Source organism: Patella vulgata, chromosome 2 (assembly GCF_932274485.2).
Source record: "Patella vulgata chromosome 2, xgPatVulg1.2, whole genome shotgun sequence".
NCBI classification, from domain to species: Eukaryota; Metazoa; Mollusca; class Gastropoda; family Patellidae; genus Patella; species Patella vulgata.
The window spans coordinates 9,633,710-9,659,870 of NC_065880.2; the positions used below are offsets into that span (position 1 = coordinate 9,633,710).

The 26,161-nt window shown below is 37.0% G+C and overlaps 1 protein-coding gene across 1 annotated transcript; it reads left to right on the forward strand.

Moving 5' to 3' along the window:
- Positions 1 to 627: 627 nt before the first annotated feature.
- LOC126809747 (fas-binding factor 1 homolog) lies at positions 628 to 25,695 on the forward strand. Its single transcript, XM_050534499.2, has 26 exons — positions 628 to 667; positions 1,490 to 1,592; positions 2,892 to 3,177; positions 3,570 to 3,671; positions 4,096 to 4,281; positions 5,050 to 5,148; positions 6,067 to 6,300; positions 7,361 to 7,454; positions 7,795 to 8,310; positions 9,070 to 9,129; positions 9,692 to 9,887; positions 10,615 to 10,812; positions 12,714 to 12,791; positions 13,142 to 13,242; positions 13,801 to 13,848; positions 14,845 to 15,003; positions 16,491 to 16,598; positions 17,064 to 17,203; positions 17,998 to 18,116; positions 18,616 to 18,738; positions 19,262 to 19,405; positions 19,917 to 20,135; positions 20,701 to 20,838; positions 21,593 to 21,707; positions 21,938 to 22,119; positions 22,730 to 25,695. Exons 2-26 carry the CDS (start codon positions 1,515 to 1,517, stop codon positions 22,814 to 22,816), a joined length of 3,810 nt encoding a protein of 1,269 aa, XP_050390456.1. The 5' UTR covers positions 628 to 667; positions 1,490 to 1,514; the 3' UTR covers positions 22,817 to 25,695.
- The last annotated feature ends 466 nt before the right edge of the window (positions 25,696 to 26,161 follow it).

Genomic DNA, 26,161 nt, shown 5'->3' on the forward strand with positions numbered 1-26,161 from the left:
AGGTACGGATAAATCGATCCTGGGCTTGAGTTGTCGCCCTTGGTCGACCTGAGCGTGGTCTGTCCTGTACAGATTGTGTATCACGGTATCTGGACCATAGCCTGCTTATGACAGACTGAGAAACATTCATCGTCCGCGCCACAACCGCCTGTGTTGTGCCGATCTGTAGCATGCCAAGGGCACGTAACCTTTCATTTTGGGTAAGCCGACGCATATCAAAATTTGTTTTCTGGTCACTAAAACAATTAAACTGATGTTTCCACCCTGGAATTCAATGCCACAATGACTGTAACATTCAAAGTCAGAGTCGTGCAAATCTTGGGTTGGACCCCCATGATGATCCCAAGCATCACCTGCATTCCATGCGGTAGCTATTGGTGCGTTTGGGCGTCACATGTAACTGGAAATGTTTCTTCTGTTAGGTTCTATAGTGACTTTTTTCGTAGTCATTTGCATATTTTAGTATTATGCCCCCAAAATCAAATATCCCCTACTTTTTTTGAATAGTATATAATAAAATAGGGCTCCCCATTTTTCTAACATTGATAAAAATCACAAAATACAGAAATTTGATTAAAGATGGGTGTATTTTGACGTGCGATTAGTAATATTTGGGTACCGTAATTTTTTTTCAGGGTTCGTCTAGAGTTAATGCAGGAAAAGCAAGGTAAATAATTTTTACTTTACATTTAGTATTAGATATATACCGGTACCATACTCAACATATAACCGCCAACATTTAGTATTAGATATATACCGGTACCATACTCAACATATAACCGCCAACATTTAGTATTAGATATATACCATACTCAACATATAACCGCCAACATTTAGTATTAGATATATACCATACTCAACATATAACCACCAACATTTAGTATTAGATATATACCTTACTCAACATATAACCACCAACATTTAGTATTAGATATATACCTTACTCAACATATAACCGCTCACCCGCCTGTCATAAAACTTTTGTTCATTTCTATCCTAACAAGCACGTCTATTTTGAACAATTTGTTTTTGTTACCAAGATGAGAACTAGGAGAAATGCTACAGTAATGAAAAGAGAGTATTTACTAACTAGATTGTCGTTTGACATTTCATGTAAAATAGGGGGAAGTAGGGTGGTCGAGTCATATAATAGGTTCACCTTAAATCCTAAATGGGGGGGGGATGGCCAAACGGTTAGCGCGTGTGCGTTATATAATAAGGTCTGTCATTGAGTCAACTGGCTTGGTTTCGATTCCCCAGTTGTACGTGACAAAGAGTAGGGTTGTCTGTCCAACCTCGTGGGTTTTCTCTGGGTCCTCCGGTTTTCTCCCACTGATAAAGACCTCTACACAAGCCAATTATTGAAATAAATTGAACCATATGAACCGAAATGACCTAGTTTGTGTTGAGTGGACAAACCCTCTCTCTCTCTCTCTCTCTCTCTCTCTCTCTCTCTAAGTAATAACCAGTATATTGTATGGTCTATTAGTAAAGATGATGATTTCTACAGTAATATGGCAGCCATGGCGGATGATAATCCAGATTCTGATATATCCGAGGCAGATCTTAATCAAGTGGCCAAATCAATAGCAGTAAGTTTTTATTTATATTTTAGACTAGGAACTGAGACCTTGTGTTCTTGTTATTCATCTGTATTTTAAGCTGAAATATAAGTTGAAATCAGACAGGTCTCTTGCCAAAAAACTTTTAGGGTTTTAAACATACATTATGCAAGAGCTAAATCTGTCTATTGCAGGTCTTTCTTTAGGCCTGAAATGTTATCTAAATTATTAATTAGACATTAATTAAGCTATCCAGGACATAATCAACTCTAGATGGCAGCGCTAGCCTGCGATCTTTAGTAGATTGTGAGCCGATATACTACAGAACTTTCCTTCTCGATTTAACGATTAAATGTATAATCATGACTATGCTGTTTATTGTACTGACTTTAGTAATGATGACCAAGGCTAGGGGGAAATTTCAGTCGCTTAGGTCTCGGTTCATAGTGGATCAATTTGAATGAAATTTTCACCAAATTGCCTTTACATTATCTAGTGTTTAACTATTATAGTGAGAACTGCCAACTCGTTACCGAATCTCCCATAATGTATCTTTAACTTATTAAATCAAATTATGATAAATTCTGGTTTTGATATGAAAATAGTGGAACACAAACTGAGCCATATCTCAACATAAGCTTGATCTAGGGGAGCTGGATGGCCGAATAGTTAGCCCGTGCGCGTTGAATCATAAGGTCTGTCATTGAGTCAACTGGCATGGCATTGATTCCCTGGTTGTACGTGACAAGGAGTAGGGTGGCCTGTCCAATCTCGTGTGTTTTCTCTGGGTCCTCCATTTTCCTCCCACTGCTAAAGACCCCTACGCGCAAGCAAATTATTGAAATAAAATTGAACCGTATATTAGTCTCGAAATGACCTAGTTTGTGTCTAGTGGACCTTAAACCCCATTTCTCTCTCTCTGTCTGTCTCTCTCTCTCTCTCTGGCTTGATCTGAGGACCTGACATTTACCAGGACTCCCATTTCATTCAGAGTGGTTGGGTGGTCAAGTGGTTTAACGCATGCGCATGAAATCAGAAGGTCTGTCATTGAATCTAGTGGTGTGGTTTCGTTTCCAAGCTTGTACATGACAAGTAGTAGGGTCACCTATCTAACCTTGTGGGTTTTCTCCGTTTTCCTCCTACTGCTCCCTTTGAAAAAAAAATCCAAAAAAATTAGATTATGCTGAAGTTGGAAAAAACATCTTGCTACTCTAAAGTAAACAAAATATGTCAAAATTGAATGCCTCGCAGAATTTTAAGATTACCTTTTTGCTGCAATGTTTCAGTATTTATACAGGTACTTGTATTGTTATAACTTGATTATTACAGGATCTTGATGATATGGATGCGGATTTATTTGGTGGACCATCAAAAAAGAGTAGTGTCAAGGGTCGTTCAGGGAAGCCTACAACGCCTCGTAGATCCAGTTTAACTCCTCGCTCCCGCAGTGGAACACCACGATCTGGAAAGACAGGTTCACCAAGACGTCCACCGACTCCAGGGTCACCAACACGTAGTGGTGACTCTAGCCCTAGACGAACTGCACCGAAGTCCCCGTCGCCTCCCACTCCTCAAGTAGAGTATAAACCAGGGACAGCACCAGGTAAAATGACAGGTGAGTTAAACATTTCTGCTTCATCTACTCTCCCACCAGGTAACATCTCTTCCCCCGCCAGGTAAAATTTCCTCCCCCACCAGGTAACATCTCTTCCCCGGCCAGGTAAAACTTCCTCCCCACCAGGTAACATCTCTTCCCCCGCCAGGTAAAATCTCCTTCCCCACCAGGTAAAATGACAGGTAAGTTAAGCATTCCTACTTCTCCTCCCCCACCAGATCAAATGGCTCCCAGTAATATATAAAACTTCATCTCCTCAGGTAAAATATAAACCAAGAAAAATATCACGTAATTGAGAAAAAATTTAACAACCTCATGAGAGATTTAAAAAAACATACCTGTATTTTGTTTAAGAATGATTTGAGTATAATGAAATGATGTATTATTTTTAGATATGGGGCGAGAAAGTGAAAATTTAAAACCAGGTCAATCAAACAAGATTGGAGAACGACCTCAAACTGTTCCTAAAGCCAAACCTAAAATAGATTTCGGAGGTTTGTTTTTAGTATTATTCTCTCATTTTGTTCAGTTTAAATTTTGAGATTTTTGATTAACGGTTGCTACATCAGTTGGTTTATCAAAATTAATTTAGTCTCAACTTTGGCCGAGAAAGTTTATCAGGATTTTCTAGCGTAGTTCCTCCTTGTCAGTGGTGCAGGACTGAGAGCCTGGCATGGGACAACTTATAGTCGTTCGGATGGGATGAAAAACAGAGGCCCCATGTACACATTGGCGTGCACGTTAAAGATCCATAGTGCCGCTGTTTGGATAAAATTTCGCTCATAGCACACTGTATGGCGTATGCCCGTCTTTTTAGCTTCATTAGCCCAGTCAGAGCAGAACAGTAGGATGTTAAACCCCATTTCATTTCATTTTCATTTTAACCTTTTGATGATCCTTGTTTGGATATATTTGTAGAGTTTGATGAAGATGATCCGCTGGCTGGTCTGTTATCAGATGATGAATCAGAGATACAAGTTAAAAAACCTTCGTTAAAACCACCGCTAAAACATCAGACCTCTTCCGATGATGTCATAGCAACACAAGATACAGCTTTACCTGGTAATACAGACAATAAGCCAGCAGACAATAAACCAACAGCAGGTATTTCTTATTTAATGCTTCTAACTGGATTTGTTCTAGTCAGTGTTGCAGGACAGATGGCTTGGCTAGGAAAGAGCACTCAGTCGCTCAGATGGCACGAAAAAACAAAGGTCTTGTGTAATGCAAAATTGAAATAGCAAACTTTTCCTCTTACATTAATTCGTTTGTTGTAGAAAAGTAAGATTTCCTGAACTTGAATGATAATTATGAACTAAGATGAGAGTAAAGAACTCAAATAAAAGCCATGAACAAAAATGATAGCCACAAAGTAAACTGAATACATGAATGCAAATAAAAGTCTGAATTCAAATAAAAGTCTGAACTCAAATTATAGTCTGAACTTAGAAGATAGCTACAAATTCAAGTGAAAGTCATAAACTCAAATTGTGGTCATGACCTCAGATGACAATTGCAAACTCAAATGATGACCATCATCTCAAATGACAATTATGAACTCAAATGATAATTATGAATTTAAATAATAACCATGAACTCATGACAATCACACAAACTTCAATGATAATCATCAGCTCAAATGATAATTATGAACTCAAATGGCAGTCACAAACTCAAATGATAATTATGAACTCAAAAGTTGATTATGAACTCAAATGATAATTATGAACAATTATGAACTCAAATGATAATTATGAACAATTATGAACTCAAATGATAATTATGAATTCAAATAACCATGAGATCAAATGATAATTATGGACAGTTTTATAGGAAATCACATGATGTATAAATATTTTATGGTTTTTATAGGAGCTGACGCCACACCTAGTTTATTCGATCGTCCACCTACCAGAAGTGGAACTGATACGGCAGACACCGAGAGAAGTACAGACGTCAAACCCAAACCAGGTGATAGAATCAACTATAGTATTTCTATATCACAAACATCTTACAAGCATTTAGGGGGGGGGGGGGATGGCTGAATGGTTAGTGTGTGCATGCTGTATCATAAAGTCTGTCATTGAGTCAACTGGTGTGGTTTCGATTCCCCAGTTGTACGTGGCAAGGAGTAGGGTCGCCTGTCCAACTTCGTGGGTTTTCTCTGGGTCTGTCGGTTTCCTCCCACTGCTAAAGACCCCTACGGGCAAGCGAATTATTGAAACAAAATTAAACCATATGTTAGTCCCGAAATGACCTAGTTTGTGTTGAGTGGACGTTAAACCCCATTTCTCTCTCTCTACAAGCATTATGTTGAATTGTTAGAGATCACATAAGTTTTCTTGGGAAAAATCGACATCTGATTTTGTTAATTGTTCAAAGGGGGTTGGGTGACAGATTCTCCGCTTGTGCGTGACGAGCAGAAACCACGCTGTAAAATCCCAGGGTACTTTCTCTGCCATCACCGAGATCGAACAATTCCCAATAAAACATTGATGTACCAAGAATTAAAGGGACATTATGGGAGATTAGATAAAGAGCTGACAGTTCTCGCTATAATAGATAAAAAATAGATAACTTAAAGAGAATATGCTGAAAATTTCTGTCTTAGGGATTGAATTTTAGATCTAGCATTGATCATCATTAATGAAGTCGGTATGATAAAAAAAACAATGTCTCAATTATCCAATTTGACTTTAAATCATCAATCACAAAATGTATTCAAATCCAGTAAATATCACAGGCTAGAAATGACATGGTCTGGATAAGTTAATTATTGTCTAATTGATAATTTAGATAACATTTCAGGCCTAAAAGAAAGACCTGCAATAAACAGATTTAGCTCTTGCATAATGCATGGTTAATTTTTTTGTATTGTCTTTATTCCAGTTGTAAAGAAAAGGGAAGAGAGATTATTTAGCGATGATGAAGACATGTTGGACGGCCTGGGCATCGATGATAAACCTAAAACACCCATACAGGCGGTATCTAAAGATCGCGAGGAAGACGTCCGACCAGCCAGAAATGTTTTAGACAGTCTCCTGGGTAAAGATAGCGTAAATAAACACCTACAGAAAACAGAACGGAAAGAATTTATACTGGATAAAAAATTTGCAGAAAAAGGTGAATATGCTGTTAATCTTTCATTCTTTGCTTGATAAGGAATGGAGAGAACCCTCGTTGAAACGTTACCAGAAATAAACTCTTAAAAATACATTATGGGAGATTAGATAAAGAGCTGACAGTTCTCACTATTATAGTTAAAAACTAGATAATGTAAAGGGAATTTGCTAAAAATTTCAGCCAAATTGGTCCACTCTGTACTGAGATTTTAGTGATTGAATTTTCGGTCTAGCTTTGATCATCATTACTAAAGTCAGTATGATAAAAAACATAGTCTTGATTATCCATTTCATGATTAAATTGGAAGTCGAACAGCAAATCGGAACCTAATCCTGTAAATATCGCAGGCTAGCGATGCCATCGAGAATTGGTTATGATCTTGTCATGTTAATAAATGTCTAATTAATAATTTAGATAACATATAAAGCCTAAAGAATACCTGCAATTGGCAGATTTACCTCTTGCATAATATATGTTTAAGTAACTTGTATTCCATATAATTGTGTCATGTGTTACTCTTTCATCTGTTTAAAGGCCAAATTAAAGACAAATGAAACAAAATGTGATTTAGCATCTTAATTGTAAGAGGAAAATATTTCCCTGCCAGTGGTGCTACCGCCTGCTTTTATTTCGATTTCCTGGGAGTTGAGTGGTCAAGAGGTTTAACGCATGCACATGAAACCATAAGGTCTGTCATTGTTCAACCTCGTGGGTTTTCTCCGGGTCATCTGGTTTCCTCCCACTGCTAAAGTCCCCTACACGCAAGCGAATAGTTAAAATAAAATTGAACCATTAGTCCCGAAATGACCTAATTTGTGTCGAGTGGACATTAAACTCATATAAAAAAAACCTTGACGGCTGGAATTCTGTCTGGCAAAATTATACACTATATGATGGTATGCCCATCTTCATTAGCCCAGTTGGGCAAGAAAAGTAGAACTTTTAACCCCTTTTCATTCAAACTTTCTTTCTTTCTCTCATGAGAGATCTGAATAGAATCCTAGGGTCTCAATATCATTTTACCCGGTCAATTTTTATAGAACATACTGTTTATTTATAGATCAAGCTGGTGATGATGAAGATGATTTTATATTTGGTGATTATAAACCTTCATCTGTTGTTGGTTCTAGACCTACGTCACGGAGATCGGTCAGGTAGGGTGAAGAAGCTTAATAAAGCAGAAAGTACTTACAATAACCTAGTTTTCTTTCCTAAAACAACTTTATTTCTAATATCTAACACCTAAGAGGAGCTTAGTCACAAAGATCGGTCAGTTAGAGTATATATATATACTGAAAGAATTTTCATGTCATCAAATATGTACAATCAATTTGTCGTTCAAATTTGTGACTATACACTACATTGGAAGGTTGCCATAGGTTATTGCATGGACAATAAGATTGACTAGTGGAGACAGGGTATATGTGTTTCTATCTTTGTTACTGATTCAGTTAAGCCTAAAATTTATGAATAAAAGATTTATTTTATTTGTAGGTTTCAGGACGATGATATATTTGGTACCGATGACAAACCTCCATCCAGAGGGCGCTCTGATTCGGGCCGACCTAAAACACCTGATGATATGGATTGGTTAGAATTGGCCTCAGGGAATAGGACATCTATAGACACGCCAAAAGTTCCGGAGAAAAAAGAATTGAAATTTACCCCCAAATCTGCCCCTTCTGATTGGCTGGGATTAAAAGATTCACCCAATGATGATGAGGATGATGATATATTTAAGTCTTCTACTCCCAACCAATCAAAAGGCAGGACAGATAATATATCTAAAACCTTAAATCGAGATATCGGCAATGATGATTGGCTAGAGAGATTGAAAGCAATGAATGATGATGGGAGTGATGGGATTGAAACAGATACAAAGAAAGAAGAAATAACTCCTGCTAGGAAAGTGGAGACAACTCCTGCTAGGAAAGTGGAGACAACTCCTGCTAGTGCAGCAGATGATTATTTGGGTTTGGGAGAGGAAATAGATTTAGATGATATTCTCAGGTAAAATTAGAATTATTAAAATTTTTACCTGGCTTACTCCTGCGAATCGAAGCCATGCCACTTGACTCAATGACAGACCTTATGACCCAACGCACACATGTTAATCAATCGGCAACCCACCAAATCTTTTAAGATAAACAAGCCAAAGAATCAACAAAGAAAATAAGGTGTTAATCTGTCTTGCATGATGAAATATAATTAGAAAACAAACATGTGAGTTACTTACCTTGTGATTGGTAAACTTAACCATGTGAACATCCTTCTTGTTTATTCAAAGCCACAGTGGCTCAGTGAGTCAGGTGCTGGCTCACTAACTAGGAAGTACCAGGATTTTTCAGTGGGTGATCTCGCTAGACTTATACTTCGTATTAAGTGGCAGGCCAGTTAGCCCTAAACAGGAGCTACAGTGGCTGACTACCCAGGTGGCCCTGGGATGGATCACATTGCTGGCCGAGAAAGTACTTCAGAATTTTGCTGTATAGTTCCCCTTGTCATTGGTACAGGATGGTGGGTCTGGGAAGAAACAGGGTCTAGTTCAAAAAGTGAGGTCCCATGACCTAATTAGTGGTCAACTCCATACCCCCTCTCTCTCTCTCTCTCTCACTCTCTCTCTCTCTCTCCCCTACCCCCCCCCTCCCCCCTCCCACACACAGACTGCCATAGCTAAGTATTTCAAGTGCCCAGAATTGATATTTTTTTATTCTTCAACATTGGACACTCCATCTGTAATTCTAAACAAATTCAATTTAATTTTTACAGAACAAAGCCCGAGTCACCCATATTACCTGGTAGACAATCTACAACAAACAACAATGGCAGGTATGACCTTATCTACATAAACATGTTTGTAAAAATTATTTGTATTTTGGAGATTAAAAAGCACATGTTATTTTATTTAAATTAATATTTCACGATTAAATTTTTTAATGTTATGCTTCTACAATTTAAAAATTTAAAAAAAAACCAATCTTTTATTTACATTTATGTTTTTTTATACACCCACAAGATCCATCGTGTCGGGTCATTGTAGTTTTTACTAATTTGAGCTTTGAAAAACTGACATGTATTGTGATATCGAATGAAAGCAATCATACGTAGACACAGATATATTCATACATATATCCTTCAATGTTGGCATTTTTTGCTTACCTCATTAATTCATTTCGTTGCTGATGCACAATTTTTGCCTGTCCAACCTCGTGGGTTTTCTCCGAGTCCTCCAATTTCCCACCACTGCTAAAGACCCCTAAGCGCAAGCGAATTATTAAATAAAATTGAACCATATGTTAGTCGTGTAATGACCTAGTTTGTGTCGAGTGGATGTTAAACCCCATTTCTCTCTCTCTCTCTACAAAGCTTACTGTTGTTTGTGTTCATTTAGTGTTAATGGTAGTTATCAGAGAAGAAGGATATTACTGGACGATGATGATGATATATTCCCAGCGAGAGAAACCAACGTCACCAATCATAATCAAGATATATCAACAAGTATTACCAGCCCCCGTGTTCCATTATCATCAAAATTAGCTGATCTACAAGAACTTGATGAAAGTCCGTATTTTAAAAAGAAACCACAGGTGATTATCTCTGTTTATTTGTCGTAGGAGGCAGTGCCGGATTAAGGCTCTGCTGGCCCTAAGGCACATTTTGATAGGTGGCCTGAAAATACAGATATTTTGGGCCCATAACGAGATTCTTTCCCACAACAAATGTAAACAAACCTCACGTGTGTAAAGGGACGAAACATTATGTCAACCCTTTGCCAAAGTATGGAAAGCTTTTAAGGACAAACGCGTAGATGAAGAAGGATGCAATTTATTTACATAAAAATAAAGGCATGCATTTTTTGTCACCACCTGATAATTATCAAAAAAGTTTTACTTTATTATTTTGTGGCCTGTATTTTTGGCTGGCCCTAAGCCACGTGCCTTATTTGCCTTATGGTTAATCCAGCACTGGAAGGAGGTGGGGGGGGGGTGATATTAGAACAGTGTTTGATGGGCCTAGAAGAACTGTTTAGATTCCCAAAGAATGCGACAATGTTTTTACATATTTTGAAGGGATTTCACTCAGAAAAACTGTAAATTTATCCTGTTTTGAAGTTAAGTTCTTTGACATTCTAATTTTTTAGCATGTTAATTGACTGACAGGTAACTTCTCCAGATGGTCATTTTCACTCTTGAGTTTGTCAAGAACTGGCAAATATCATGAAAACAAGAGCCCTGGTTGTGAACTGCCAAGTTGATTTCAAGAAATACCTGCAGGAAACATCAACTAAACTGTCTTTAAATTATTAATTTATAGTCTCAAGCATCCAGGCAACAGCAACCAATTATCCAGACATCTGTATTTCCTAGTCGAGACCCAGAAGTTCAAAGCTTGCGTAACGTAAATACTCTCCCTTCTGCTTCTATCAGTGGTCCAGCTGTCAGTCATCACAACATGTCCGCTAATCCGTCGGCAGGTTATCAACACAATACACCTCAGTATTACACTCCACAGGTAAGATTCATAAAGGTACATTATTTAAAGTAGCTAAGTCTCTAACTGTATATCATCCAAAGTCTACAACATTGAAAACACAATTTATTTGTCAATTTAAATCAACATTGATGTTGTGATCTTACCGGGAAAAGATGGGCTTCTGATATCCAATATTTAAGACAAAATAAACATTTTACCATTCAACGCCATTTTTAGCAAGCGACTCGAAAAACGAGGCTAAACATATTCCACAAGTCATGTTAAACGGTGACATCATACATATTCTTTTCTGGAGAGCATGCGCAATAGATACTCTTGGTGTAGGCTAGAATAACCAGACGCTAGAGATTGTTATTCGATTGAGACTTTTGGCGGATTTTTTGCCAAATATAACTGATTTGAAATTAGAGTAAAAGCGGAAACGATTGTCTCAATCTGATTAAAATACAGATCTATATTTCGTTTCTTTGTTTTATACTTTCGATGGCCTACACTACATGAAGATCTGACAAGTTATAGCGCTAAGTCACGACAGGGGTCAAAAGACCGACTTATGACCCTATGACGTCAGACATTTGATTAACCAATCAGCATTGATGTTACTAGTGGATTACCCACAGTTCCATGAAAAACACGCCTAAAGCTCGCCGTAACAGACCGTTTCATTGGCTTATCCCTGACACCATTCAGAACACGAGTTAAATAACAAGTCTTCCAGATCCAAGTGTAGTAAAGACAAGTAAAATGAAATTTTGAATTATAAAAACGAAACGAAATAGGATCTGTGTTTTAACCAGATTGCGATTGTCTGTTACTGCACATAGCTACGGTGGCTAAGTGGGTAAGATGCTGGCTCGCTAGCCTGGAGGTCGGGTGTTTGATCCCTGCATTGGCCGAGAAAAATGTCAGGGTATCACTTACTGGCAACCCAACTGTTGTCTGCCAGCTTATTGTATGCTAAATTGACTGAGGGAGCGGTTATTATTACTTGATCAAATGGTTAGGCGGTTCTGGCAACATTGAGGGGTGTCAACGTACAAAAGACTCTGTAATTAAACGTCATCAAATCACACAGTATGTACACGGGAAAGTATCTTTAGGTTGCTGCGAAATGCAACGATAATGGTCAAAAATATTTACCATTATAGTGGAAGCAAATAGACGCATAACATTCAAATGATTATTTTCAATATTCGATTAATTAAAATCATCAATCAGTTTGACCATTGGAATGTTAATACACTTTTGGCCGTTGGGCTGGTTTTGTATGCAAGTCATGGGTTTGATCCAGTTTTCTCTAGAGATCCCTATATGTTAGTCCCCAAATAACCTAGTTATTGTTGATCAGACTTTATTCACTTTGTCTTTGAATCTGAACTGAACTCAACAGTATTTTCTTTTTCAAAAGTTTGCCACTAGCTCAATTTGATTTTTCAATTTTGAGGAATATATTTATTAAAGGGGCATTATGGAAGATTAGATAAAGAGTTGACAGTTCTCACTATGTTAAAAAGATAGATAACGTAAATAGAATATGCTGAAAATTTTAGTCAAATTGCTCCACTCTGAACCAAGATATTAGCTCTTGAATTTTAGGCTAGCCTCAATCATCATTACTAAAGTCGGTACGATAAAAACAAAGTCTTGATTATCCAATTTCCTTTTGATTATCCATCTCAAAATGTATTCCCATCCAGTAAATATCGCAGGCTAGCGATGCCATCGAGAGTTGAATATGGTCTGAATAAGTTAATTAATGTCTATTTAATAGTTTATATAACATTTCCCGCCTAAAGAAAGACCTGCAATTGGCAGATTTAGTTCTTGCATATTGTATGTTGTTTAATTATGCCATTTTTAAATTATTTTTCCCATTTTTTTAATGTATTTTGAAAAGTATTACACCTTTGATATTTCAGGTGATGCCCCAATCATCATCCTTCTCTAGTCCACAAAATATTATATTACCTAACTCTATACCTGAAGCTCATGCAATGGTAAGTTGTATTCTTGTTATCAGGTCATATTTTACACAGGGTGTTGTTGGATGGCCGAATGGCTAGCATGTGCGCACTGTATCATAAGATCCGTCATTGAGTCAAATGGCGTGGTTTCGATTCCCCGGTTGTACATGGCAAGGAGTAGGGTCGCCTGTCCAACCTCGTGGGTTTTCTCAGTGTCCTCTGGTTTTCCTCCTACTGCTAAAGATCCTACGCGCAAGCGAATTATTGTAATAAAAATTGAACCATGTGTTAGTCCCGAAATGACCTTTTTTGTGTCGAGTGGATGTTAAACTTAATCTCTCTCTCAATGAAAATGTATTTTGTGTAATTTTTTTTCTCTCCAGCTACAGAAGTTACAAATAGAAAAACAATATACCGAATCCCTTCTAGATGGTACAAAACGTAGATATGAGGAAGAAATCATCGCCGTGGAAACATCTTTTAGGTATTAAATAACATTCCTTGATTTTATTGAATGCTTTATAGATTTTATTGCCGGTTGACTTCTGTGACTACAGGTCCTGTGTACAACTTGGTACCCGTCTTCATTAGCCCATTTGAAGCAGAACAGTGAGACGTTAAACCCCATTTCATTTCATTTCCTTACATACTGAGTTATCAAGGCTCCGACTGTCAGTAACCTTATTTCCTTAAAGATACATTATGGGTGATTAGATAAAGAGCTGGCAGTTCTCACTATAATAGTTAAAAACTAGATAATGTAATGGAAATATGCTGAAAATTTCAGTCAAATTGATCCACTCTGAATCAAGACAGCAGCTATTAAATATTAGGCCTAACCTCGATCATCATTACTAAAGTCGAGAGTTTATTAAGGTCTTTTAATGTTAATAAAATTAATAGTTTATATAACATTTCAGGCCTAAAGAAAGACCTACAATAGGCAGATTTACCTCTTGCATAATGTATTTTAAATATATTGTCGATTTTTTATTATGATGTAAAAGTTTTATAATTAATGGTTATCACGTTGTTTTACCAGAAATCGTATGAGAATTTTAGAAGAATCGAACTCGAAGAAAGAATCAAGGTAAGATATCTATAAACGTTGAATAATTGTTTATTATAAATGCTACAAGTCAGATTGCTCACAAAGTACGGAGTATAAAGAGATGTTCGTGAGGAATGGTCCGATTTCCTCCCACTGCTAAAGACCCCTACGCGCAAGCGAATTATTGAAATAAAAAAAATAAACTGTATGTTAGTCCCCAAATGACCTAGTTTGTGTCGAGTGGACGTTAAACCCCATTTCTCTCTATCTCTCTCGTGAGGAATGGGTGTTGGGATGGCTTACTGGTCTAGAGTATAAAGAGACGTTTGTGAGGAATGGGGGTTGGGATGGCTTAGTGGTCTAGAGTGTTGTCCTTTGAACTCTAGCTATTTGGACATCTGGCTTTTGGTCATGCTTTAGATTCCTGAAGGCGAATGTGGCTTGGAGATAGGGGTGCCTTCTCAACCCTCGTTGGGTTTACTAAGGGTTTTCTTCCATAGCAAAGAACCATGCGCGTACATTGGTGAGAGCAGAAGAAAAAAAAGAATGAATGACTGGCTTTTATGAAAAAGATAAAATTATTATACAGAGAGCTAGGTGAAACCTAGAGCCACGGTTGCTCAGTGGGTAAGACGCTGGCTCACTAGTCTGGAGGTCATGTGTTCTATCCCTGCATTGGCCGAGAAAGTTCATCGGGATTTTCTGTCAGTGTGCAGGGCGTAGGGTCTGACAAGAACAGCTGTCTAGTCGTTAGAATGGGACAAATACTGAGGTCCTGTGTATACATTGGCATGCTTGTTAAAGATCCTTGGCAGTTGGAATTCGATATAAGAGTAGACCTTAGTGCCACTGCCCGGGCAAAATTTCCCTCATAGCACACTGCATGACATATGCCCGACTTTATTAACCCAGTCGGAGCAGAATAGTAGGACACAAAACCCGATTTCATTTCATTTCAATTTTGCTAGGTAATAATTTGTTGACCATCATCCATATTTTATTGTTAAATTGTGTATTTAAACCTTATTCTGGCAGATTACGTGAAGAAAATGAACAACTAATGCAACAACATTTAACTCGTGTTCGTCAGATGGAAGAAGAGAAAGCAGAACTAGCCAATCAGAATTACAGTAAATTAGAAGAACTGGAAAGACAGAGAGCGAAAGATGTAGAAACTATTAAAGAACAACATCGGTGAGTTAACCCTTTAGCAATACTTCTAGAGCTCTCCATATTGTGGGACTATATCCATGGGATAGTTCTTGAGAGTTGCAACAGCTATTCACATGTCCAATCTGATTAAAATACAGATCTTTATTTCGTTTTGTTTTTTCGTACTTCCGATGGCCTCTACTACATGAAGATCTGACTAGTTGTTGTGAGAGGTCACGCCTAAGGGTCATACAAGCAGCTTCTGACCTTATGACGTCCTGCATTGGCCAAGAAAGTTCATCCAGATTTTCCGATGTGGTTTCCCCTTGTCAGTGGTGAAGAACGGAGGGCCTGACAAGGACGGCTGTCTAGTCCTTCGGATGAAACGAAAAACTGAGGTCCCGTGTATATATTTGAATGCACGTAAAAGTTGGAATTCGATATAAGAGTAGGCGATAGTGCCTCTGCCCGGGCAAAATTTCCCTCGTAGCACACTGTATGGCGTATGCCCGTCTTCATTAGCCCAGTATAAGAGCAGAACAGTAGGACGTTAAACTCCATTTCATTTCATTTCATTTCCTCATGACGTCAGACATTTCATTTACCAATCAGCATTGATGTTTCTAGTAGAATACTCACTGTTCCATGCATCGCACGCCAAGAACTTGCTGCAACAGATATAGGATCTGTGTTTTAATCAGATTGTTTGCACGTCTCGAGTTACTTGGGGTTGTATAAGACTCACAGGTTTTGGATTGTCTAAATGTTAACTTGGGCCCCCATCCTTCTTTCTGTCTGTAGTTCTGTCCCGGCTCTGTCTTTGGAATCTATCACATAACCAGTTCAAGGTATCTTTATGAAACTTGGAACACACGTCCACATAGTGGTTGTAGCCTATTGCTGATTACAAATTTCTAAGATTAATTACAGTAGTTAAAGGAGCTAAATCGCTAATATTTTGGACCTAGAAATTGGCACAAATGAGTCGCAACACATATAATAATGTAATACGAATTTATATAAACTGTTTTACATTCAATCGTGTCCGTTTTACTGTGAACTGTCATCAGTTATGTTCGGCGAAATACGCCAGAAGTGTCTGGTTATTCCAGTCAACCCCGATATTATTTATTGCGCATGCTCTCCAAATAAGAATATGATATCGCCGTTTGACATGACTTATGGAATATGTCTAGCCTCATTATTTGAGCACCTTGTTACAAATGGCGCTGATACGCATTATGGTACACGATTCGTGTACCAATGGTAAAATGTTTATTTTGTCTTAAATATTGGATATCAGAAGCCCGTCTTTTCCAGGTAAGATCACAACACCAATGCTGATTTAAATTGCAAAAAAATTCGTGTTTTCAATGTCGAAGATTTTGGATGATATTGAGTTACGGACTTAGCTACTTTAATGTCTTTTGCTAATCAGAAACTATGTGGATTTTATAATGGAAACAAGGGTGTAGCTTGTTTCTTCTTTATTGTAATTCTCTGTCAGAGTTCTATGTTTATACTTACAGGATTTCCTTCAGTATATTAAAACGTGAACACGAGGAAGCCATTGAAAGATTAAAAGAAGCAAAGAATCTAGAAATAAACGCTGTAGCTAATGCTAACGATACTTCAAGGTCAGTCTCTCTCTCTGTATCTGGTGGGTGTGGTCGTCAAGTTAAATGGTGTTATTTCGGTCCCACACCTCTATGCGACATGGATTAGGGTTGTGGGTTTTTTCTGGGTTCTCCGGTTTCCTCCCACAGCTACATAAAGCCCCCCCCCCCCCCCCCCCCCCCCCGGGCGTAATACTAGCACTATTTAAAAAAAAAGAAATCTTATGTCACAGACTCTGGATATAGTGCACATTCTTTCCAGTATATGTAATATGTGCCGATAACAAAAGTTATTTAAATCACTTATCACATGTGATGGACAATGTCAGTGTCTGACTTGCTTTTATCATCAAAGGAAAACATTTGTGATGAAAGTTATGTCATAACTCTCGACTTTTGTAGATTGGGGTACTAAAATGTTAGTAACAGAGTTCGCTGGTCGTTAAAATAACACGGAATAAAATCAATAAATTTTACGTTTTATAGGAGTTTAACGGCTGTAGTGGAACAGATTCAGACTAGTGCCAAAGATATAGGATCTCTCCAATCTCAAGTTGAGAGTATACATCGTAGTGGTCTGGATGAAAGGGAGATAAGTCTAAAAGCTAAAGATGAACAACTTAAAAGTAAGTGAATGCTGTGGATATAAAGTTTATATTCTGGGATAATATTTGTATTTATATACTGGGATAATATTTGTTTTTACTTATTGGGATAATATTTGTTTTTACCTACTGGGATAATATTTGTATTTATATTCAGGATTTGTATTTATATTCTGGGATAATATTTGTATTTATTTACTGGGATAATATTTATATTCTGTATAATATTTGGTTTTATATACTGGGATAATGTTGGTATTTATATTCTGGGATAATATTTGTATTTATAATCTGATATAACATTTGTATTTATATTCTGAGATAATATTTGTATTTGTATTTTTATACTGATATAATAGTTGTATTTATATTCTGGGATAATATTTGTAATTATAGTCTGATATAATAGTTGTATTTATATTCTGGGATAATATTTGTATTTATATTAGATACACTGTTAGTGGGTTGGGTTGCCGAATGGTTTAACACATGCATGTTAGATCATAAGGTATGTCTTTGAGTCAACTTGCGTGGTTTCAATTCCCTGCTTGTACGTGACAAGGAGTAGGGTCATCTGTGTAACCTCACGGGTTTTCACTGGTTCCCTGTTTTCCTCCCACAGTTAAACACCCAAGTAAAATAGTCCCAAATTACCTAGTTTGTGTAAAGTTAAATCTCTCTCTCTCTGAAATCTCTGACTGAAATCAGTCCTACCACAGTATAATACAAAATCATTTATTCCCATTTTAAGCTAAGTTAAGCTTGATTCATTTGTATGGCATTATGTTCATATATTTATGTATAATTATATTTAGGTTTACAAGAACGATTATCCAGACAGGAAGAAGATAATGAACGTGAACGAAAGAGACTGGAAGATCTAATTGCAAGAATGGAGACACAAATGCGTGAACAGACCAGACTTTTAGATGAAGTAATAAAAACATTAAGCTATGATGGGTGTGTGTGGGGGAGCAAAGGTTATAATGGATGCTCTTTACATCATTTGGTCTGGGGTTTTGGGGGCAGGGGAGGTGAATGGTCTAATGCATGCTCTGTACATCATGCATGACGTCTGGGGTTTGTGTGTGTTGGGGCGGGGGGGGGGGGGGGGCGAGTGGTCTAATGCATGCTCTGTACATACATGCATGAGGTCTGGGGTTTGTGATGGGGGAGGCGATTGGTCTAATGCATGCTCTTCACATCATGAGGTCTGTCATTGAGTCAAATACCATGGTTCTCAGGTGCCAAGCTTGTACATGACAAGGAGTAGGGTAGTCTGTCCTCCAGTTTTTCTCCCACTGCTAAAAAAAAAAAGAGCTATGCACAATCAAATTATTAAAATAAAATTGTACCCTATGTTAGACCCAAAATATCCTATTTGATCAGTAACCCTGTCAGTGAAATGATGAAAATATATTTATATTTATCAGGAAAGATGGAAGATGAAAGGTGACATGAGTCGACTTGAAGCCAATCAAAGATCTTTAGAGGAGGAGAAGAGAATGTGGCTAGAACAACAGTCACGAGAACGTGCTGCTCTCGAACGAGCCAGGGTAAGTCAACAGTCACGAGAACGTGCTGCTCTTGAACGAGCCAGGGTAAGTCACGAGAACGGGCTGCTCTTGAACGAGCCAGGGTAAGTCAACAGTCACATGAACGTGCTGCTCTAGAACGAGCCAGGGTAAGTCAACATATACAGGACTCAGATCAGTTAATATTTCCCCTGATTTCATGATTTCTCTGTCAATGATTCTCCCGTCACATTTTATCAGAATTAAGAGAATTGCAATCAAGTGAAGCAGAATTCTGTTTTACCAATTCTACCAGTCCCGATAACTGAAGTGGTGTGAGTAGAATCATGACGTAATTAAACCTAATGAATATGTTTCAGGTATCATGGTTGGTTGAGATATTATCATATGCAATTGACGCATGTGTTGAAACATGATATCCCCCTTTTCACTGGATTGTCACTATTTTGGGGTATGAGAGAATTCAATTCCAGAACGTCCAATCTACTATCCCCTCAATGATATCTACTTTTAAAGATTTATTTACGATTTTTTTCTTGATTAGGAAAATTTCCAAGAAGAAAATCGCACAGCATTAAGTCAACTAAACAATGAGAGGAGAAATCTGGCGGAGGAAAGAATGAAGTGGACCGTAGATTTAAAACTAAGTCGTGAACAATCACATCAAGAAGCTATCAAAATGGCCCAGGTAGGAGGACATTCAGTAATTTTTAGAAGTAGAATGAAAAAGGTGTTTTAACTTTTTCGGTACCAATAAGCTAATGATTTGTGCTATGAGGGAAATTTTGACCTGACAGCACTGAGAGAGGCAGAGAAATGTGGTTTAACGTCCACTCGACACAAACTAGCTCATTTCGATACTAACATATGGTTCTATTTTATTTCTATAATTGGCTTGCGCGTAGGGCTCTTTAGCAATAGGAGGAAACCGAAGGACCCGGAGAAAACCCACGAGGTTGGACAGGCAACCTTACTCCTGGTCAAGTACAGCTGGGGAATCGAAACCACGCCAGTTGACTCAATGACAGACCTTATGATACAACACATACGTGCTAACCATTCGGCCATCCATACATCTATCTGGTTATTGACCCAATGCTACACACAAAAAATTATCCAGGAATTCTGTAACTGCAAGTTGTCGTTATATTTTATCAGTTTCAAATATACCAGTCAAATATTTTTATTCTATTATTCAGACGGAAGCAGAATATGAAGTTTTAACAAAATCAATTGCCGAGGAGAAAACAAGATCATCTGCTCGAAAACAGGAATTACAGATGGAAGAAGATCGAATCGCCAACGAAAGGGGTTGTCTTGAACGAGAGAAATTTTCAATCGAAAAAGAAAAAGAACGTTTATCTAATATGGCATTACAGATGAAATCTAAATCAGCTGAAATTGATTCAATGACTGAGGTAAGTCCCTGTTGCTAGGTGGTAAATCCTTGTTGCTAGGTTGTGAATCCGTGTTGCTAGGTGGTGAATCTGTGTTGCTAGCTGGTGAATCTATATTCCTAGGCAGTGAATCTATGTTGCTTGGTGGTAAATCCATGTAGCTGGGTGGTGAATCAATGTTGCTAAGTGATAAATCTCTCTATTGTGATTCCCTGTTGTTAGGTGGTAAATAGGTGGTGAGATAAGTCTCTGTTGCTAGGTGGTGAATATATCGTGCTAGGTAGTTGATATATGTTGCTAGGTGATGAGTTAAGTCTCTGTTGCTAGGTGGTGAATCTCTGTTACTAGGTGGTAAATCCTTGTTGATTGGTGGTGAGATACATCTCTGTTGCTAGTTGGTGAGGGAAGTCTCTGTTGCTTGGTGGGGGGTTGGATGGCCACATGACCCCATACCTTGTCACTTACAACCGAAGAATCAAAACCACGCCAGTTGTCGCAATGACAGACGCACGTGCTAACCATTCGGCCATCCAACCCACGCTCATCAATCAGCAGGTAAGTAACTCTTGTGTAATGTTTATTGTAGATGGCGAACAGAACTCAGAGTGAAGGAGATAGATCATTAATGGAGGCTAAAAACGTTGAATCTCAACAGAATCAAAGATTGGCTAAAATACAACAAGAATTACAGCAATTAAAGTCAATGGAGGACAATATGGCTCAGGTAAAAAAATCAACATCTTCCCAATATTTTGTTCAGTATATTAGGCGATGCCGCGAACAATTGAGGTCACATGTAAAGATGCAGCATGTTACAGATTATCGACTGTTATTTAAAAATTAAAATAAAAGTTAGCTGTAGTGCCACTGTCCAATCTGGTTAAAACACAGATCCTATTTCGTTTCGTTTTTTATAGTTCAAAATCTCATTTTACTTGTCTTTACTACACTAAAATCTGGAAGAGTTGTTAATAACGATGCACAGAATTGTGGGTGTCCTACTAGAAACATCAATGCTCATTGGTTAATCAAATATCTGACGTCATAGGGTCAAAAGCCACTTGTACACTCATATGACCGCTGACGGGACCACCAAATACATCTGGTCAGATCTTCATGTAGTAGAGACCATCGAAAGTATTAAAAAACGGAACGAAATATAGATCTGTATTTTAATCAGATTGTGCAACTGTCTATGTGCATGCCAATGTATACACGGGACCTCGGTTTTCCGTTCCATCCGAATGACTAGGAAGCCACGTCAGAAAATCACGATGAACTTTCTTGGCCAATGAAGGGATCAAACACACGATCCCCAAGCTAGCGAGCCAGCGTCTTACCCACTTAGCCACCGTGGCTCCTGTTTAAAAGTAGAAAGTAAACAATCATGTAATGTAATGTACAACTGAAAACTGGGATTATTTGAATTATTAAATCTAAATATATAGTTGTTTTAAAATTCCTTGTTTTTATTTTAGGAGAAATTAAAGATAAGTAAAGAAAGAGAAGAATTACAGAATTTACGGAATTCAGCTTTATGTGTGAATTGCCGTTCACCGTTAAATGGAGCAGCTCCACCTAATGGTATTCCAAGTAAGTTTCACAGACACTTTAAGCAGAATAACTCTTCAAAATTTGGCCAATGGTTCAATTCTCAAATCAAATGAAAAAAATTAGGTCAGCAGTAGACATGTTATGGCCTGTCAACCGCAAAACGACAAATGGAATTAGATTTCCGATGAGATGATTCGATTCTCTGGCTGTAATCAGCTTCTTGCTGGCGATCAAACAACAATAAATAATTTATTTGTATTTTATTTTAGTGATCAATTCATCTCAAGTGATGATGTCATCACCCATACCAGGAGTGCATGCTGGGAGATATTCTAGTGTGATGTCCAATGGTTTAGGTAGAGGTCAGCTGTCCATGAATGCCATAGAAACCATTACATCATCCATAGCTGCGGACAGATCCATCAGAATGTGGAAAATACAAGCTTTAAAGGTGAGTGTGGCTCAGTGAAAAAGGCGCAGGCTCTTTAATTGAAAAAAAAAGTCTGGGAAATCCCAGATTTTATCTCAGTGTTGGGCCTGAAAGTTCCTCAAGAAGTCTTGGTTATGCCCACTTTCTTTAGTCCATCCTTAGTATCCCCAGTGGTCTCATTCCTTTCTGCTCCACTATACCTTGGATTCATCCATAGGGTTTTCACGATTTCAAATTATCTGCTCTAATTGTAGCTTGAGTCTGCGTACCAATCAAAAACAGTTTACATACTAAGACTCTTCAGCCTTTTTGTTTATGTTCACAACAATATAGCGGCTTGTTGCAACATAATGAGAGTTATTACTCTTCGCCAACCTACTTTGCAATTGACGATTTATGGGACTGGTCACAATCATCACGAGCAGATAACTTAAATACGTGCCCCCACCCCCATGGATTAACCCAGAGGTTACTGGAGTAGAACGGAATGAGACCACTGCGGAAACCGAGGATGTCTTTAGCCCAGTTGGATCAGAAAATTTCAATAATGAATGGTTTGATATTTTTTGTGTCACTGTCTATTAACCAAAATATTTAACTTTATTTTTATGTTTTGTTTCTGTCTTGGCAGGATAAAGATTATTTAGAAGAAGAAAGTATGTTTCTAGAGACATTAAAACATTCACCGTATCATGGTGGAGAGAAATCATTTCATTGACGTTAATTTTACTTACTTCTTATTTTGATTCTTCTTTATCCTTGATTACAAGCAATTGACCTTATGGAGACCGTGAGGTAAAGCACATTACATGTACCCTATATGGTTGTGTAAATAGATAAGATGTAAAATTTTACTTGCCAGTGAATTTTTAATAGCCATGTTACAGTGAATTTGAAATAACAATGTTATGTTACAGTGAATTTTAAATAACTATGTTACAGTGAATTTTAAATAGTTATGTTACAGTGAATTTTAAATAACTATGTTAATTTTAAATATCTATGTTACAGTGAATTTTAAATAGCTATGTTCAAGTGAATTTTAAATACTTATGTTACAGTGAATTTTAAATAGCTATGTTACAGTGAATTTTAAATAACTATGTTACAGTGAATTTTAATAAGCTATGTTACAATGAATTTTAAATAGTTATGTAAAGTAAATTTTAAATAACTATGTTATGTTATAGTGAATTTTAAATAGCTGTGTTACAGCGAATTTAAATAACTATGTTACAATGAATTTTGAATAGCTATGTTAGAATGAATTTTGAATAGCTATGTTACAGTGAATTTTAATATCTATGTTAAAGTGAATTTTAAGTAACTATGTTATGTTACAGTGAATTTTAAATAGCTATGTTACAGTGAATTTTAATAAGCTATGTTACAATGAACTTTAAATAGTAATGTTACAGTGAATTTTAATAAGCTATGTTACAGTGAATTTTAAATAGCTATGTTACATTGAATTTTAAACTATGTTACAGTGCATCGTTGTGCAGCAGCAAATTTTTAAAACAATGGAATGAAAAGGGGTTTTAACATCTGGTCAGCACAATACATTGGTTATTTTGAATCTAACAAATTTTAAAAAAATTATTTCTGGATTCAAACTACTCAGTTATTGAAGTGTTTTATTGAAATAATTTGTGATCAGTGGGTTTGTAAAGGATTGTTTTGAATGTTTATAATATAGTAAATGAACGTAGATATACAATGTTTTTAATATATATTGTAGACATATAGTATTATTAATAGAGGAAGTGGTGCTATAAAGAAATAGATATACATTGTTGTTATTTATAACATAATAACCTTAAGTTTCATATAAGTAGTAACATGGTGTCATACTAGAGGCAGGGTATGCATACTCCATCTAGAACAACTGATACTATGGACATGGACTGGAATAGTAAAAAGTGTTGTACTAGAGACAGTGTATGCTTACTCTATCTAGAACACCTGGTATCACTTATACTACATACAGGAGTAGTAACAAGTGTTGTACTAGATGCAGGGTATACTTACTTCATCTAGAACATCTGATACCACAACTATATACAAGTAGTAACATGGTGTGACACTAGAGACCAGATATGCTTACTCTATCTAGAACATCTGATACCACTTATACTATATACAGGGACTAGTGACAAGGTGTCATACTAGAGGCAGGAAAGAACACATCATACCACTTATACTATATACCGGGAGTAGTAACATGGTGTCATACTAGATGCAGGGTGTGCTTACTCCATCTAGAACACCTGATATTACTACTATATACAGGGAGTAGCAACATGGTGTCATACTAGATGCAGGGTATGCTTACTCCATCTAGAACAACTCATACCACTTATATTATATACTGGGAGTAGTGAAAAGGTGTCATACTAGAGGCAGGATATTCTAGAAGATATGATACCATTTCTCATTCCTAACTTATTTAAGTTGTAATCCATTAAAATCCTTCTTCATGTTAGACTTAACTATGTCTCTTTAATAATATTAAACATGCATTATGAAAGAGCTGTCTATTGCAGGTCTTTCTTTAGGCCAGAAATGTTATCTAAATTATTAATTAGACATTAATTAACTTATCCAGACCATAATCAACTCTAGATGACATCGCTAGCCTGCAATCTGTAGTGGATTGTGAACCGATTTACTGCATAACTTTCCTTCACGATTGAACGATTAAATGGATAATCAAGACTATGCTGTTTATTGTACTGACTTTAGTAATGATGAACAAGGCTAGGCAGAAATTTCATTCGCTTAATTCTGGGTTCATAGTGGATCAATTTGAATGAAATTTTCAGCAAATTGTCTTTACGTTATCTAGTTTTTAACTATTATAATGAGAACTGCCAACTCGTTATTGAATCTCCCATAATGTATCTTTAAACTGTTAACTTATCAGTTTTAAATGGCCAGTAAGCATGATTTTATAATATTTGAATATACAATTTGATGAGAGTCTGTTTAGTAAGTAGTGAAAAATGAAAAAAAGTTTTATGTGGTCAGAATGTTTTAGCTTTAAAGCCTATGATATTGTCAAAATGTTTTAGCTTTAAAGCTTATTTTGTCAAAATGTTTTAGCTTTAAAGCTTATTTTGTCAAAATGTTTTAGCTTTAAACCCTATGATATTGTGATATTAGAATGTCTAGTTCAGTACTTACAAATACTAAAGGGTTATGTGTTCGATTAATCGATTCAGATGTTATGGTTGTGATCCAGGGGCATGTACGTAACAAGGAGTCTGGTCGACGACCTAACCTCGGTGGTCTTCTCTTAGTTCTTGGGCTGCTAATTGATCCCTTCCCACAAGCAAAATATTAAAATAATGTTAGTCCCCAAAATGACCTTTTTATTTTTGGGGGTGGATGTTAATTCTTATTTCTCTCTTTAGTTTGAATAAAAATATCTATTTATGACCTGTACATTGTGTCTTGTAAATGGTGCCTATATAGACTTGAACATATCAGTTTTGTATATTGTGTCTTGTAAATGGTGCCTATATAGACTTGAACATATTAGTTGATTTTATATTCAGTAATAAAATTAATAAACTATTTAATAAACACTTACTTTGTTATTTTCTAAAGAATGTGAAAATCTGTTAAATTGGTTGAAAACCTGAGGGGAATCACGGTGGCCTGGAGGTCGGGTGTTCGATCCCTGCATTGGCCGAGAAAGTTCATTCAGATATTCCGGCGCGGTTCACCCTTGTCAGTGATGCAGGACGGAGGGCCTGACAAGGACAGCTGTCTAGTTCTTTGGATGATACGAAAAACCGAGGTCCCGTGTATACATTGGAATGCACGTAAAAGATCTCTTGGCAGTTGGAATTTGATGTAAGTGTAGGTGATAGTACCGCTGCCCGGGCAAAATTTCCCTCATAGCACACTGTATGGCATATGCCCGTCTTTATTAGAGGAGCAGAACAGTAGGACGTTAAACCCCATTTCATTACATTTTGAAAACCTGAGGTCTACCCGAGCATACATTGGCGTGTATGTAAATAAAAACTTGGGACTTGGAAAAAGAAGAAGAGTA